Here is a 17,252-nt window from a genome sequence, read left to right on the forward strand (position 1 = left end):
CAATTCAGTTGGTTTACGAATAGCAGCACACTTTGGTAATGTCACAGTGGATCGAAAGACATTTTACTAAAACATTTAGTCATATCAGCTACTTTGTTGAGAGAAATGGCTGACTTTCCACCAAACGTGCACTCGGATGATAACCTTATATACATTTCCGTTTGTTGATTAAACAAATCGTGAAGACTGCCTTGTGTGTGGCAAGTATTTGTATAGCTATGTATTTTCGCAGCTGATTTTTGAAGCGTGCATGACAATTCCTCTCGCGCTGTCTCTCTCAATTGACTTTCTCCAACAGAATCAATTGTTTTCATCTGTAAATGAGCGCTGCATGGTGTCATCTGAGTAACAAATAATTTGATCCAGAGGCAAACACGCCAAATACTGATCTAGTTACTACTAAACAATCGGCATCTCTATGATAAAAGTAGCACTAAGATTTATATACACAAACAATATATTATATCTTAACAAACTAACAACTAGTAATAAGTAAACATATTAGTTAGTATAAATAGAAGTAAGAACCATGTAATAAGTTAGTCTTAAGAGTAAGAGGACACATCGGTGCAGTTCAAACAAATTTTTTTGACTTGCATATTTTTATTTCAAGTGAAAATTAGCTCGCGAGTGGTGACTTGTATATGCTTGCTTATAAATAAAAGCTTTTATTTACTACACTCACACCTGCAGCGACGACACGACACCTTTTTAGTGAGTTATCACACATACATACAAATAAATAAAGTATTGGCTTTTTGTTTATTAACAAATTGACAGAGATTTTGCGCGCTTTTGACGAACATTTTGTATGCTCAGTGTTTATTTGGTGCTCCACACCGCCGGTTGCTGACAACGAGCACGAAAACAGAAGCGAACAAACCGAAACAAAACGTGGCGGAGCGAAAATAACTGAAAAGTCGAAAAACACTTGAATGCCTGCGATTTGGTGGCTATCGTCATCAAATTGATTGCTGCTATTGTTGTTTCTAATAAAGTGCCTTTTCGAACGCTATACTATCGAGCTTGAGGTTATGTGTTTACAATTAATTACATTTTATTTATTATGAAATCGCTGTTATGCCAAAAAAGTGCCGCAATTGAGGAATTGTGAAAAATTAACAAAATTTTCTTACTTAAAAAAGCAAACAAAAAACAACAGCAAAATAATTACAATTAAAACATAAACAAGTGAGCAGTGCCCGTGCTTTTGCCATGAATTCAGTGTGGAGAGTGGGCATTTTCGCTAAGAATGCAGCCGCAGCCATAACAACACCATGCAATGTTGGCACTCGTTTCAGGTACGCGAGCATTGCAACAGGTGTCGCAGAGCCCAAAACACAACTGCCGGACGCCAAGCCAGCGTCAGCATCAAAAACAGTCGCCGCGCCGGAACCAGCTCCGAGCTTTGACCAACAGCGCATTTTAAATAAGGTTAGTAGAAGACAATGTTGTTATTATTATTGTTGTTGATGAATTAGTGGCTTTTTAGTGTTGTCTATAAACACTGGTAGTTAAAATGCTTAGATTGATATATAGTTATTTATATAATTTTTATTTTCATTTAGTGGCATAGTTTGAGACGGAACAATGTTCCCTATATTTAATATTAAAACTTTAATATAAAATTGTATCAGAATGGATTGGATCAATGTAATATATTAGGTTTGTAATGCTTAGATCAACTCCATTCATAATATATGGTAGTCGAAAAAGTCTTTTCGTATTTTGTCAATAGATGTCGTTGCATTCGTATATCTCCAGTTACTACCAATCACATTGTGTATGTGTGTTGAAAAGGTGAGACTTTAAGCTTCTTTTAATCTAAAAAAAAATTAAATTCGGCGAAGTTGAAAAAAAGTTACAACTGTTCAAAAATAAGTGAAAGTAATGAAGAAATTCGCTAAGTTTTGAAATTTTTGTGTAAAAAAGGGAAGAATGCCATGCAAGCCGCAAATGAAATTTGTGAAGTTTACGGAGACAGTGCTGTATCAGTTCGTGTAGCACAACAATAGTTCGCTCGCTTCCGTTCTGGAAATTTCGAAATTTCGATTTACACTGAAGGAATAATGTCTCTAGCAGAAAAATGGCAAAAAGTGGTCGACCAAAAAAGTACATATTTCCTTCTTTATTTATTAGTGTAAATATAAAAAAAATTAATTGGAAGAGACTTTTTTGACTACCCGATATAATTTATGATAATAATATCTTTATCACACATTTTGACCAACCTGAACGGTTTAAGTTCAGCTGGATGGTCGAAAATCACTCGACAGGGTATATTGGAGGCAGTGAAAAGTCTGGACCGATTGCATTAACTTTTTTCTTCACTAAAGTACACTCAAGGACATGTTCATATGTAATTTTGTGAAGATAATTCACACACTGACCGACATATCGGACACTAAATCTGCTGCAGTAACGAAAATCATTAGGGGTAATGTAATAATTGGAAAAATATGTAGATTAATTTCACATACATATTTTCGACATTGAAACTATTTTCACTTAATTTTCCTAGCAACCGGAAGTTTAAAATTCTTATATTAGGTATAAGGGCGCTAAGCGAAGTATTGATTCGATTTTATCCTATATTTGCCTACAACTTATCATGGACAGAAAAAAATGCGCTCGGAGTTTCATTAAAATACGCCACATATTGACCAATACATGAGCTGTAAAGTCAGCCAGATCTTAGAAAATCCTGATATTAGTTATTCGCCCGATTTTTTTTTTATCTGTTTTAAACAAAAATAATATTAGTAAAAAACGTCCACTCATTTTATTAAGCTAACTCGCATATTGGTCGATATATGCGGTATAAAGTCACCCGGAAGTTCGAAAATCTTTCTATTAAGTTTATGAGACTGAGAGGGGTATTGACCCGTTTGAACTCATTTTTGATATACAGATATACTATTATCAAGAAAGAACTCTCTTCGGTTCCAATTATATGTATGCATATGTATTTCACGCATTGACTGATATTGTTCATAAGCGTTGGGGTCCACTTCTTCTGTATATGGGGGCTTGAACAGTTATGGTCCGAGTTTGACAAGTTTTCACAAAGTCGTCATATGGGTAACGGATGAGGTTATCGTCCGATTTCACTTATTTTTTCACACTATCGCAACAGCTGTCGAAATTATTTATTTTGTGCAAATTTGTTTGATATAGCTTGAATGGTTCAAGAAATATAAGTATATTAAACATATTAGGGGTGATCGGATTTAAAACCGATGAACTCAAAAACTGAGAAACTAGTTCGCTTATATACAGAAAGACGGACATGACTTCAAAGAAAAGTCATTTCGTATTTTTAACTAAACAAGTTTGCATACATTTTACTATTTTTTTAGCTTACCTCACATTAAAAATTTTTCGGAAAACTCATATTAAGCTAAACCCTTACAAAAATCGGTGTTGTTGTCTATTGATTTTTTTCTTTATATAAAATTTTGATTTATATATTTTTTATATTAAAGTTAACCAAATTTTATAAATAAACACTAGCAATAACTGAACCAATTTTTAGATATGAAAAGAACAGCACTCAAACAGCTTTATTACCACTACTGATACTACCTCTGTGTGAAAATTAAACCCCCACACACACACACATAAAAACCGCGCTCAGAGATAGCTTTCAATTCTATAAAGCTCTCGCTATGTAGCATAAAAGCCAAACATTACAACGGCATATTTGATTCGTTGATTATTTAAAAAAGTATTCGTATCTTGTATTTTTAGGCACAGGTTAAGCCGATAAGCAGTCAACCGTTGACAGACACTTTTGGACGTCACCACACATATCTGAGGATCTCATTGACCGAGCGTTGCAATTTGCGCTGTGAGTAAGAGAATGCAATAAACAATAATATTTAGCTATAGACAAATGAAATCGTGTCTAAAACATTGACATGCATATTTCAATATAATTTACATATCATCACCTAAACTGAAAAATAACGTAACATCATTTTTCATAAGTTTATAGGTGAAGGAAAAATATTATAATAGAAACCACTCATACTAAAAAAAATTTTGGTTTTATAAAATGCTAATATTTTGAGTATATATTATTGCGGAAGCTGAAAGTTTTACGGTCTCTGAAAGCAGCATTTCGAGAGAAATGTTTTGTGGCCGATTGGTTACACTAAGTCAAAAAAACCTTGCAAATACGTTCATATTCCGAAATTATTCGCCGGAACACTTTAAATTATCGAACAATATTTTCTAATACCCAAACTAGTCGATACGTGGCTCATGAGCCTATCAGAGTTAATATATGTATATGTATAAAGGGGTTTTCAATAAGAGCGCTACAAAAGTTAAAAAAAAATGAAATTCTTTATTCCTGCGAAAGTACGGTCACGCTTGCAGAATTCCAAACGCTGAACCCAATTTTCGACGGTTTTCAAGCATAAATCCGCCGATACGCTGCAATTTCATTTTCGATATTCTTACAAAGTTCATCAATAAATAATCTAATGGCGGCAAATCGCACGACCGAAGCGGTCAATTGACTAAGCCATTTCATGAGATAACACCTTCACCAAACTTAGTTTTCAGTAAATCGATAGAACCACATATTATCCAAGCCCATATCTCCCAATTAGGACCAAAAATATTCGGTTATCATTGAGCGGTAGCGATTCTTATTCACAGTAACGTGCCGGTCTTGATCATCACGGAAGAAGTACGGCACCAAACCGTAATTTTTCGGAATGCAATGGAGACTCATGGAGTTCGTGCAGATTGCTGCCTGACTAATAACGCATATTTTACCCATTGACAAAGTAATTCAGCCAGAAATGAGTCTCATCGTTGAAGATGATTTTTCGATGAAAATCCGGATCATTTTCAAGTTATTGCTCAGCCCAATTCACGAACATACGACGATTCTGGTGGTCAAGCGGTTTCAGTTCTTGCGTCAATTTGATCTTGTAAGGATGTAGGTCAAAATCTTTTCACAAAATTCGCCACAACGACGGCTCAGATATGCCTAGCGCTTGAGAACGACATGTGAGAGATTGAATTGGGTCTTCTTTAATTGTTGTGCTAGCTAGGGTTCCTGGGGTAAAAAACAGCCTTTCGTTCAACAATTCTTTGTCATATAAAAAGTAAAATATTTTATTTGTAGATTTTATTGTTACAAACATACTACACTATTAACAAAAAAAATTGTGAACTTTTTTGAAAAAAATATTTTAAACTCAACCATTGTGACGCCATTTCCGGGAACCCTTCGGAAAAAGAATGCGTCCGCGTTTTCAGGATAACTCATTACAGGATCGCCTAAAGTGAAAAATACGTGTTTTAGTTAAAACCTTAACTTACACGGAAAAAAAACTAAAAATTGGATTTTTGGCAGATATTTTTACCAAAAATTTAAAATTTCGGTGAAAATTATGGAATTTTTTTCAATTAGGTGTAATCGAAAGAAAACCCTTCGTCCAAGTCTTTAATATCTCAAAGACCTGTGTAAAATATCATAAAGTTTGGTTGAGTAGTTCTCAAGAAATTTTGCTAACCGACTTCAAAAACAAAGATTCGTAAAATTTAAAAAGGCAATAAAAAGTTCCATTTTTTTGCAACCCGTAAACCCATGTAAGCCCTTATAATGACATTCAAAATGTTTTCTGCTGTAAAATTTTCTTTCAGGTCCAACAATTATTCTGTGATATTGAACTCAATACCTGTGCCGCGAATAAACACAGTATACTGTGCAATATCATTTATATCCGTACTCTCGTCTAGGGAAAATAATACAGAAGTAATGTGAAAATTCATGCCGTTCACTATCACTTATCATACCGGTATTATTCGTGCAATGGGAAGTCGCAATAAGCATATTTTTTTGATATTTCGGAAGATGATAGCTTAAGAGCTTCCAAGATATTTTCTTTAATGAAATCTCTATTGAAAATGGGTGATTACATAAAACCATTTTATGTGCAATCTCATCGCTAACATGGATTGCATCTTCACTATCAATGGAACACTCCTAAAAGTACAATATTTAAGACAATAACATATTTGGAACAACTTAATAATATCCGACCGAATACACCACGTACAGCAGGCAGTCAGGAAACTATAGCAGCCGTATTTGAGAGTGTACACGAAGACCGAGGAAAGTCGATTCGGCGCCTAGGAGGATTTTATGTCAAGATTGAAAGCGTACAAAATACAGCTTGTGCAAGAACTGAAGTCGCTCAACCTTCCCAAGCGACATCGCTTCGCTCTACAGGCTCTTGAAAAGTTCCAAGAAGATCAAACGCTTTCGCGACAAATTTTGTTCAGCGATGGGGCCCATTTCTGGCTCAATGAAACAACAAGCGCCGCATTACCGCATTTGGCACGAAGAGCAAGCTGAAGAGATTCAAAAGCTGTCATTTCATCCGGAAAAACCAACAGCTTGAACGATATCGTACCACGATAATCTTCTATTTGTTGCCTATAATTGAAGCTCGTGATCTCGGCGTCATTTTATTTTCAATAAGACAGCGTCATATCCCACATATCGCATCAATCACATCGGTGAGCAGATAATTTCACATTTTGGGCCGGTCGATTGGCCACCAAGATCGTGTGATACCACATCGCTAGACTTTTTCCTGTGCGGATATCTAAAGCCTTTGCGGACAATCTCGCTTCGATTCAGGCCCTGGAGCCATCATCGTCATCAAATTGGACTCAATGGATTGACCATCTGAGACATAGCCGTTGCCAACAGTTGAAAGAGTTAATCTTCAAAGAATAACTGACAGAGAATGGTCTTTCGAATGATAATAAAAAATTTCCCATTAGATTTGAATTTTCTTAAAAAAAAAAGAGGGAACCACGAAATGGATCACACTTTACATCTTAAATATAGCCTGAAAGGCAGCTATTTGTTCCTTACTCCCAGAAAAAGCCATTGCCAATGTTAGGTATTTTTAAAGGCTCTAACGCCTTAAGTTCTTCCTTAGATTCAGAAATTTCAAATGACGATAAAATACAGTTAACCCAGTTAAATGTTATGTTCGGATATTTTTCGTACAAAATAAAATACAAAACTTAACTAAAGTCGACTTAATCTATTTTAACATAGATTCTCCGATACATAATTTTGTGTACACACATACATACATACATATGTATGTAGTTTAATAATGTGGTCTAAAGCAATGACATATGTATTTATAAAGTCAGATGTTTAAATTTGAAAACCATCAATAATTACATATACATATTTGTATATTGTTGTTGTTGCTGGATACAACTGGTAGTCAAAGCTTATAATTTATCACATACATATAACATGATGGATGACAACGTAATAAAAACACAATTTCGAATTTTTCGTATAAAACGTTGCTTAGGTTTTAATTGGCAATATACTACATACAATATGAGCTTGCATATCCCCACGTACATATGCATGTATTTGTTGCAAATTGTAGAATTACATTGTATTGCAATTATATAAGTAGCTGTCTCTAATTGATTATTATAACGCATACATATGTAAATATATTTAGAACTATTTCTCTCTACTACATTCTAATAAATAATTAAAATGTGCTTCTAGAAATCGTATTTCCTATTGATTACTAATTGAAATAGTTGTAAGATAAGATAAGCATACAAAAATAATATACATTTACTATATAGCATATGTACATATGTATGTATGTATGTACATATTTCAATTCAAGTAGTGTGTTTTGACAGCATTTCAACTCGGAAAGATAAATCTTAACTTTTGCTATTATTTCTAGGTCAATACTGTATGCCAGCCGAAGGTGTACAACTGCAACCGAAATCAAATCTACTAACCACCGAAGAAATTCTCTACTTAGCGCGAATTTTCGTTGAGCAAGGGGTGCGTAAAATTCGTCTAACCGGCGGTGAGCCAACGGTACGACGCGACATAGTCGATATCATAGGTAAGTGCTTACATACATACATATATACATATGTACACAGAATATAAGTAAAAACATTGGTATCCTTGCTTGCAGCACAAATAAAGTCCATACCCAAACTGGAGAGCGTCGGTATTACTACAAATGGCTTAGTATTAACACGTCTCTTGCTGCCGATGCAGCGTGCCGGCCTGGATGCGGTGAACATTAGTTTGGATACGTTGCGCCCGAAACGTTTCGAGGAAATCACACGTCGCAAGGGTTGGGGGCGCGTTATAGCCGGCATTGATTTGGCGATACAGCTGGGCTACAAGCCGAAGTTGAACTGTGTGCTTATGCGCAATTTCAACGAAGACGAAATTTGCGACTTTGTTGAATTCACCAAAGATCGTGCAGTTGATGTGCGTTTCATAGAGTATATGCCATTCACGGGCAACAAATGGCAAACCGATCGGTTGATTTCTTTCAAGTAGGTGTAAATTATTATGTACATATACAGCATCTGTTCTATCTTTATGTATTCGATTTTTTTCATATTACTTAATCCCTCTGAAATGCTTGAAAAATATTTCTAAAAAACTCGCTAGCCCTGATATTTTTATTAATTAGTGTATTTAAAATGATCATATTCGAAGTATGCGTCGATAGGCACAAGGAAAGAAGAAAAAATACCTCTTAAAATAGTTAAACATATCAAGTTAGAGTCTTTCAATTATATAACATATACATAGTTCCGAAACGAACGGATCTATCAAAATTTATTTAACGAGAAATCCTCACCAAATTTGACCTAGAATATTGTCAAGGAGAGCACTACGATCTCCAAACATATTGTTCAGATCGGAACACTTTGGCGTATGGCTGCCATACAAACTGTCTGATAAAAAACAAGATTGTATACTCTTTCATATTATAAAATATGCATAAACTTAATATACTCGTATAATGCATTTCATGAAGCTAATTTGTTTAGTTCTTCTCACTTGTACATAATTTGTGTTAAATATATAAAAAGTCATAGAAGATGCTGTGCAAATATATACTATTATTTACATATTTACTTCTTTTTTAACATACATATATATATTTTATTCATAGGGAATCATTGGACATTATACAGAACAGATGGCCTGACTTCGCGGCGCTGCCCAATGGCCCAAATGACACATCGAAAGCGTATGGTGTACCTGGCTATAAAGGGCAAGTGGGCTTCATAACATCTATGACGGAGCATTTTTGCGGTTCGTGTAATCGTTTGCGGCTCACCGCAGACGGAAATATTAAAGTGTGTCTATTTGGCAATAAGGAATTTTCGCTACGTGACGCTATACGCAATAATTACTCCGAAGACGATCTGATAACGTTGATTGGAACGGCCGTGAGTCGAAAGAAGAAGAAGCACGCTGGTTAGTAAATATATACATATAAATTTGGATATCGTGGTTTCTCAGATAACATTCGAAAATATTTTCGAATATGTGTACATACATATACATATGTAAATATCGTATATAGTGCGCAAATTATTACCGTTTGGGTAGTAAAAAATTGTTGGTAGATATATTATATTTTTTTTTTATAATTTCAAAAATCTATTTTAAAAGTTTGGTAATAATTTGCACACAATTAATTATCATTGGGTGATTGATCCATTTTATTTGCATTATTGCAGGCATGTTGAATTTGTCACGAATGGAAAATCGTCCAATGATACTAATCGGTGGATAGTTTTATGTACGCTTTAGAATATGCAAACATAAATAACTGCGAGCGCTGCTTAAAAATACGATAAAGGTTTGTGCAAAATAAAATTTACCACCACAAGCTAAGAAAAAATATAAAAAAACACATACATATTTTCCAAAATAAAAAACTTTATTACACACATATCTTTCATACTACATTGCTCTTTCCTTCCAGATAATTTCATTCATGATAATATCACAGCAGAAATGCATCACAACTCTCGCGAAACTTTTGACATTCGAAAGCAACAAAGGATTCATTCTCAACGATATCGCAACTACATTTCATCGCCAGACACATTACCTGTTTTTACTAATCTAATGGGCGCACAGTTAACCACTAAATATCTGACACAAGCACGCCTTTACTCTAAAACGAGCTCCAATAGAAATTCACACAATAAGAGCGCAAATTTAACGCATGTTGACTATGCTGGCAAAGCTCAAATGGTGGACGTCACCGCGAAGCAAAGCAGTGAACGCGTAGCCGAAGCACGTGCCACCGTGATAGTGGGGCCGACTATTGCTCAACTCATACACGTAAACAACATGAGCAAAGGTGATGTGCTTAGTGTGGCCCAATTGGCTGGCATAATGGGCGCCAAAAGAACTTCGGAACTAATACCGCTATGTCACAACATATCATTATCCTCCGTAAAGGTTGAGGCGAAGTTAAATCTTGTAAGCAATAGCGTGGAACTGTTTGGTCGTGTGAAGTGTACAGGTCAAACGGGTGTGGAAATGGAGGCACTGACGGCTGTTACATTGGCCGCGCTTACCGTTTACGATATGTGTAAAGCCGTCTCACACGACATAACAATTACAGATATAAAACTTTGGGCCAAAAGTGGGGGTAAAAGGAATTTTGAACGTAGTAAAAATTAGATAAATTAAATTTATAATATAAATTATAAAATAATGATTACATGTACCGTAGTAATGAAATTAACAGATCATGAAAAATTGTTGAAAACTAATTTTGTTATTTAAAAAGGTAAAGTCTGATATGAACAAAATATCCATTAATTTTGTGGGGTTCCATCCATACAATTATATATACATATATAATTTTTACCAAAGATATGATATAAGGTGTTAGGTATGTTATTTATTAGACCCATAGGCAATTTAAATAAGAGGTGAGGGAAAGTATCCATTCTATTTTTTGATATTATTACAAAACATTTTTTTGTTTTTAAAAAAATATTTTAATTAAATATACATATACAATTTTAATCAATGAAAGTGTTTATTTCTTCGCAAACAACCTTCAATTTATTATGGAAACTAGATTAATCTTCAATTCCATGCAACAGAATTGAAACACTTTTCGATTTAATGAAAGTTAAGCTTATTACAGATATTAAGTGTAATTGTTATCTTTGATTATTGAGAATTCCCACACTCATTTCAGAATTATTAACGCGAGTTAAATGAGCATTACAACTTTACTTAGTTCATGCTCACATCACACATCATATTCATTTCCACTAAAATTTGTATTTAGTTCGACACCAAAACATTTCGATTTTCCGATGTTTTTTCTTCCTCTTCACTTCTTGGTTGCTCATTGGACATTTGTTCACCACGTATCTTTATATTGTGTTCTTCTTTGAATTTATTAATCTGTTGTCCTTTTGCGGTGAGGTCTTCATTTACGCGTGTGATCGTCTTCTCAATGAAGTCTTTATTTTCAATGAGTTGCGGTAGCACATCTTTGACGGTTCGTTCTGCCAGCACACCGCCAATCAGTCGGAAGCATTTACGTTCTGGATCCACTGTTTTGAGGGTTTCTATCACAGTTCTAAAATGGAATGTGTCTAATTTAGAATTTTGAAAATATCTTTGATATACGATATATTAATTGAGGTTAGGTCCTCAGACATACTTGTGTTCTTTCAGATCCATTTCCAGCGTATTTAAATTGTTCACAAGATTTCGTTGTTCATTTCTTAGCTGTTGGAACTCGCCAATAATCTTCTCGTTCAATTTGGCTTCTTTAGCTTGTTCACTGGCCATTGTTTTCTGTGATTTTGTTAACAGATGCACGGAAAACAGTAAACTTTTTCGGCAGATTTGCGTCTGGTAGTGATTACTAATTTCAATCTGATATTTGACAGCAACCAATTTGCCGTAAACAGGGTAACAACACCACTTTTTAAATATTATATTTTAATTACATTTATTTTATTTCTGGCTGAAATTAATTAATTAATAAATATCGATAAATTGTGATATTAAGGAAAATAATAAATTACAAAATATAAATTTATTAAAATAATTTCATGTGCAAGATGCGCAACAATTTTTTTTTTTCGATTTTTACAAAATTTCACTCTGGTAGCACTGAATTCCTTCGCCACAAGAAAAAGGCAGCAAATTTGTCATAAGTGTCTATCTTATCACTGTACAATTTTTAATTGAAGTAATTGGTACTCCTCGAGAGTTTTGTGTGATTCACATTAACTATTAAAATTAAAATATTAAAATGCTACAAAATATAATTGATTTCTGCAACTATTGGTGGTTTCGATACCTTATGGTCACTGAGCTGTACATGGTCGAAAAGTGGGAACGTGTGACAATTCGTAAGCTATCATTCAGTAGCTATATATTAATAAATTTATTTTTGATAAAAATTTTATTGCCTTAATTTCAGATGTAATATTTGCAGTACTCTTTTGCCTCTTTTGGTACTTTAACTATTCGGTGCTTTTATCGTTCACGGGAAATATACTTGGTATTACACCCATTTCCACAATTATTGATCAGCAGGGTAGCAAAATCGCATAACTATAGTGATAAAGTTATTACATTGTCTGGTAGCCGGTAGAAACACTGGAACAATCACATATGGCGAGGTGAAAATTCCAACATATAAATAGTCATTATAAGTGTATTAAAGTGAAAATAAAGATTTCTACACAAACTTACTGTAAGCTACACATCGTAAAAAATATTCAAATGTTATCGAGACCCAGCAAGTAAGAAAATGTTCCAACACCAGTATATGAAAACAAAGGACATTATTTATTTAATAGTGTAATAATACATCGATAGTGCACTAATTTCAGTAATGCCTTGCAACAAGTACTCTTAAAAGTATTTAAAAGTGAACAAATATTTTGTTACATTTATTTTTAAATAATAAACATTTAACACATTAAAAGGTGCAAGGTTAAAAAAACACTATGCAAATGCTAATTGTTAAGTATGTAATTAAAAATAAAAGAAATTTTAATATTTTTGTCCACATCTAAACTTTACACGTACATACATTGCATATGTAATATAGTTTAAGCAAACAATTTCCACATTTATCAAGAACAAGTATTAAAAGCTAATTTGTGAAAAATTAAAAATCTGTATATTTTCGCGGTAAATAAGGGTTTCTTCTGCAAATAGTATAGAAAGAAACATAAAACACTCACTGGACTCTTTTATATGTACTTGTATATGAATTTATCATAATTTTCATTTATTTCTTAATACAATCTAAACATCTCCACATATAAACCACATTCGTAAATTTATTTACGTATGTTATACACGTTTTAAGAGTAGAACTTCTGGTAGATAAATTTTTGTAAGCTTCTTCTCAACAAAACTTTCGTGTGTCTCCTTCAAAGTAACTGCATTTATATTAAATTCCGATTTCTGGAACTGTAAACTTGACTTGTCTTCGCTTAATTTTATATGATAATATTTGCAGTCTTCCAATAAATTCCTGACGTCTTCATATAAAAACAACTTGCATAAAAAGGTAGCCGGCACAAATAATTGCTTACTTGTATATGCATGTGCGAATACCATATACACCTTTCTGTAAAAAGTAAAATTATTATATTAAAGTCACATATTAATATATTTAATTCATACCGTCTTAATGTCTGCAATTTCAAAGCAGCTATTGCACTTAAAATATGTGGCAGTTTTTGTATACCCACTAGCGCGCGGTAGAAATTTCCTTGATAGTAGTTTATAGCTATTCGATATGCTAAATCGAATGTTTCGTTCTTGCTGAAATAAGAAGTTTAAACTCAAATTATTACCATGCAATTTAGATTTTCCTAATTTACATTTTTTATATAAGATTTACCTTACTTCCGTTGGCAAACTTAGTGCACGATTAAGCGCTTCTGTCGTTCCCAAATTGAAGAGAAGGTAAATTGCTTCAACAAAGCTGCGTCTATTTAACTCACTTAAATTCAGACTGTTTACATCAATATCATCGTAGCAACAGAGAACACGTTTCAGACATTCTTGCAAATGTTGATTGCAAATTTTCGCATCGAAATTATCTATTTGCTCTTCACAAAGTCTGCAATTTTAAACAACATTTTATTCTACCATACAATGTAAAATGGTATAAAAATAAGTTTACCTATAACGACTGTAACCCAAAAAAATTATCATTGGTTCTAGTAACTTTAAAGTTTGCCGCTCATTATACTGTTGCATGACTACTTCCTGACGAACTGCGCGTAATCGATCAAATATAAAATCATAAATGAAATTGTACGATCTCCGCTTGTCTAAAATTATACTAGAAATGACATTGTTTTTAATTTTTTTGGTATTGTATTTATATAAATCATACTCTTTTAATAAGTATTCCACAGTCCTTTGTAAACATATCTCGGTACGTAAATCCTTTGCTCGGGGTGCTTTAACTCCTGCAGCTGAACGGGCAAATGCCTTCACTAACTGCCCTGGCACATTCTTTTCGCCATTTTTCAGTTCATAATAATGTAGTAGTCTTTCTTTTATACGTCTGCAATTTCGTAAATAATTTAGGTGCTTTAAGTTTATTGAAATTGTAATATTTTACTTGTGCAACTTACAGTTTGGCCTCCGCATCTGGACAAAATAATTCACAAGTGCCTAGGAGATAGAACAGAAAAACATTTACATTGTATAATATTACTAATAAAAATCGCTCTCTAAATTACCTTTAATTTGGTTCGTCATTAGTGCTTAGTTATAAAATTTAAGGGGAGGTGTTTAATAAAGAAAAATGCTATCAGCAGAAATTACCAAAACATGGCGAAAATTAATGGCAACAAACAAACTACTGAACAGCTGATGTCAAAATTGCGGCGAAAAAATAACCCTTGAAAAACATAAACTAATAAAAAATGCTTTATTACTTCGTCTATATTTTCACAAGAATATAGTTTCCGAACCAAAGAAGTGTACTGAAATAAATTATGTTTCGTTTTATGGTAATAAATGATTTTTAAACGAAATGCGTAAATTCTTCGAATTTCATTTAGAAATTTCAAATTATTTTTCAAAAAAGGAATGGTAATCCTAATCTACCACACAAATTTTGTATATCAGCTGTTGTCTGTTTTGTTCTGTGTATTCTTTCTGGTTATGGTTGATTTTTTGCACAAATCTAGGCTTCCAACAACATAAATCTTTTAGATAGTGTTAAAATTATCCATCTGCAAATAACTCGGTTTAAATTTAATTATATATGTTTGTTTAGATAAAATAAAGTGTACCACCAAACCTTGTTCTTCGTCCACATGCTTATATAATTTGTAGTTGAAATAAGTATGCTGTTTCGTTTGAATTCTGTTGGAATTAAGAGCCAACACCAACTACTACAATCAACTTGCTCAAATGCCCTTTGGAGACATATAAGCACCGAACTGACGAACGCTTTGCGTCCGTTTTACTTTGCTGTACATCCAGATTTGTTTGGACAACATCCGGAACAGCGTAATGTTAATGAGAATTCATTGAAGCTATTGAGTGCACACATGGAGTCGTTGTATGAGCGAAAATATCAAGCTTTACACGAAACTAAAACGTTGCAGTTTTATATACGCGATGGTAAAGCGACAAAGCGTGATACCTTCAAGTTGATCAAAGTTACATTGGATCGCAATGCAAAGGATCCGAAAATGTTGGTACAGCGTTTGTTGGAATTATGCAATCTTCCAACGGATTATGTTAAAAAAATTAAATCAATGCCAACAACGGCGCCTACAAGTGCAACAGCAACTGCGTCAGGTTTTTCATATGCTACAAATCCGTTTAAAGGTGGTGGCGACTTTAACTACGGATCACAATTCTCAGGCTTTGAAAACGCTTTCTATACTGTAAGTTTTTAAAGTATCCGTTAGTAGTAATATTAAATAAATTTATGGCTTTCGTTAAATATTGGATATTTCGAATAAAAACGTATCTGTAAATCTTTCAGACAAAAGAAGAAGAAAAGAAAACATTGGATTCATGGCTAAAGAAAAATGCGCCTTTGGCAAAGGTACGTTCAGCTGAGTTGGATGACTTAAAAGAGGAGGTAAAAAAGTTACAGCAAGCTGTAACAAAGCGTTTGCAACTGAAAGATATACGCTACGATTGTGGTTGGAATTACGAACATTTTCGTGGTTGTTTGAAGTCCCTGGAACGCATGACTGATCTGCACGCCGATGCAATGGGCACGTTGAAAAATCGTATTTTAGTTTTTGCCCCATTCACTGGTGTTAGCCTGGAAGGACACGTTATGCTCTTTACCGGCGACGTGCTGACAAGTTGGATCGATTTCGTAAAGAACATTCCACAACACGATGAGTTTCTGAAGCGTATACCACTCTATGAGAATACACTTTCACAAGTTTTGCGTAATATAAAAATCGGCCGTAGGAAATTTATGCCTAAGCAACAAGCTCGAGAATATGCGACGCATTTGAATAAAGTAACTACAACAATCGGCGATTATCTGACTGTAAACAAATATCCAAAGTCATGGCCTGACACATTGGCAGCCTATGAAATCGTCATCGAATCAGAGGCTGGCCCTTTAATGGTAAATCCTACAGGTCAACTGATAGCGCCAGCAACCTGTCCGGGCTTCATGCTAATCGACTTTATCACCACCAACTTGGATGTGGCTAAAGAACGCACCGAGAAATATCAAACACAAAAAACAGTGGAGCTACAAATGACAGCACAATGTATACAACAATTACGTTTAAACACTTTGACCAAGGACGATTCTGTTACACCAGATAAAATGATAGAAACAATGCAGAAACTATTAAAGTACGACGATCGACAATTTCGGGAACTAAATTTGCACATAACAAATTATTACTCAGTATTAACGGACGGTATAGTTTGCATACCCTGGGATTTTACGCCGAGTTAGCGTACGATTTAATATTTATGTGTTGGAATTTAAACGAAATTAATACTAACGATATATGTGTTATATTCAAATATGTATATGCATATGTATTTATGTAACTGCATGCGTTTTCTCAATAGTTAATGATTTTATGATAGCAAATGACGGATGTGCCTAAATAAAAACGTAAATATTTCTACTATATGGAACCATAAGTCCAAAAATGTTATTTTGTCATTTTTTATACCCTGCACAGGGTAATATTTACTTTGTCAAGAAGCTTGTAACACACAGCAGAAAAATTCATAGACCCTGTAAAATTATCAACGTTACGAACTGAGCCTATTTAGCCATAACTGTCTGTCTGTTTCTACAGATATCGATCTGAGATATGGTATGTTCTTTTTTTTACTCAGTAAACTACTCATTTGTCGGAATCGCTTATATCGGACC

General features: G+C 33.9%; 5 protein-coding genes across 6 annotated transcripts; 3 read left to right on the forward strand and 2 right to left on the reverse strand.

The window, feature by feature from the left end:
• Nucleotides 1-787: 787 nt before the first annotated feature.
• LOC105229079 (molybdenum cofactor biosynthesis protein 1) lies at nt 788-10,894 on the forward strand. 2 transcript variants are annotated; one of them, XR_002183962.3, is made up of 7 exons: nt 793-1,434; nt 3,751-3,850; nt 7,767-7,934; nt 8,010-8,382; nt 9,012-9,319; nt 9,586-9,707; nt 9,834-10,077. XR_002183962.3 is itself a non-coding variant. In XM_011209153.4 (6 exons), the coding sequence occupies exons 1-6, from the start codon at nt 1,216-1,218 to the stop codon at nt 10,541-10,543; spliced, it is 1,878 nt and encodes a 625-aa protein (XP_011207455.2). In that variant the 5' UTR covers nt 788-1,215; the 3' UTR covers nt 10,544-10,894. The 2 variants fall into 2 exon arrangements, 1 of the variants encoding a protein (XP_011207455.2); XM_011209153.4 differs by lacking the exon at nt 9,586-9,707 and having other exon boundaries at nt 788-1,434; nt 9,834-10,894.
• Nucleotides 10,889-11,762, reverse strand: LOC105229078 (probable prefoldin subunit 2). The gene is made up of 2 exons (XM_011209152.3): nt 11,547-11,762; nt 10,889-11,462 (listed from the first exon to the last, which is right to left on the reverse strand). The coding sequence occupies exons 1-2, from the start codon at nt 11,675-11,677 to the stop codon at nt 11,162-11,164; spliced, it is 432 nt and encodes a 143-aa protein (XP_011207454.1). The 5' UTR covers nt 11,678-11,762; the 3' UTR covers nt 10,889-11,161.
• Nucleotides 11,763-12,006: 244 nt separating this feature from the next.
• LOC105229081 (uncharacterized) lies at nt 12,007-12,829 on the forward strand. The gene is made up of 2 exons (XM_011209155.4): nt 12,007-12,246; nt 12,318-12,829. Exons 1-2 carry the CDS (start codon nt 12,147-12,149, stop codon nt 12,449-12,451), a joined length of 234 nt encoding a protein of 77 aa, XP_011207457.1. The 5' UTR covers nt 12,007-12,146; the 3' UTR covers nt 12,452-12,829.
• Nucleotides 12,830-12,838: 9 nt separating this feature from the next.
• LOC105229080 (germinal-center associated nuclear protein) lies at nt 12,839-14,844 on the reverse strand. Its single transcript, XM_011209154.4, has 7 exons — nt 14,611-14,844; nt 14,503-14,542; nt 14,259-14,432; nt 14,043-14,204; nt 13,758-13,979; nt 13,538-13,678; nt 12,839-13,481 (listed from the first exon to the last, which is right to left on the reverse strand). Exons 1-7 carry the CDS (start codon nt 14,627-14,629, stop codon nt 13,202-13,204), a joined length of 1,038 nt encoding a protein of 345 aa, XP_011207456.2. The 5' UTR covers nt 14,630-14,844; the 3' UTR covers nt 12,839-13,201.
• Nucleotides 14,845-14,981: 137 nt separating this feature from the next.
• On the forward strand, nt 14,982-17,014 carry LOC105229082 (T-cell activation inhibitor, mitochondrial). Its single transcript, XM_011209156.4, has 2 exons — nt 14,982-15,771; nt 15,873-17,014. The coding sequence occupies exons 1-2, from the start codon at nt 15,223-15,225 to the stop codon at nt 16,818-16,820; spliced, it is 1,497 nt and encodes a 498-aa protein (XP_011207458.2). The 5' UTR covers nt 14,982-15,222; the 3' UTR covers nt 16,821-17,014.
• Nucleotides 17,015-17,252: the final 238 nt, after the last annotated feature.

The sequence above is a fragment of the Bactrocera dorsalis genome, chromosome 5 (assembly GCF_023373825.1).
Source record: "Bactrocera dorsalis isolate Fly_Bdor chromosome 5, ASM2337382v1, whole genome shotgun sequence".
NCBI lineage: Eukaryota > Metazoa > Arthropoda > Insecta > Diptera > Tephritidae > Bactrocera > Bactrocera dorsalis.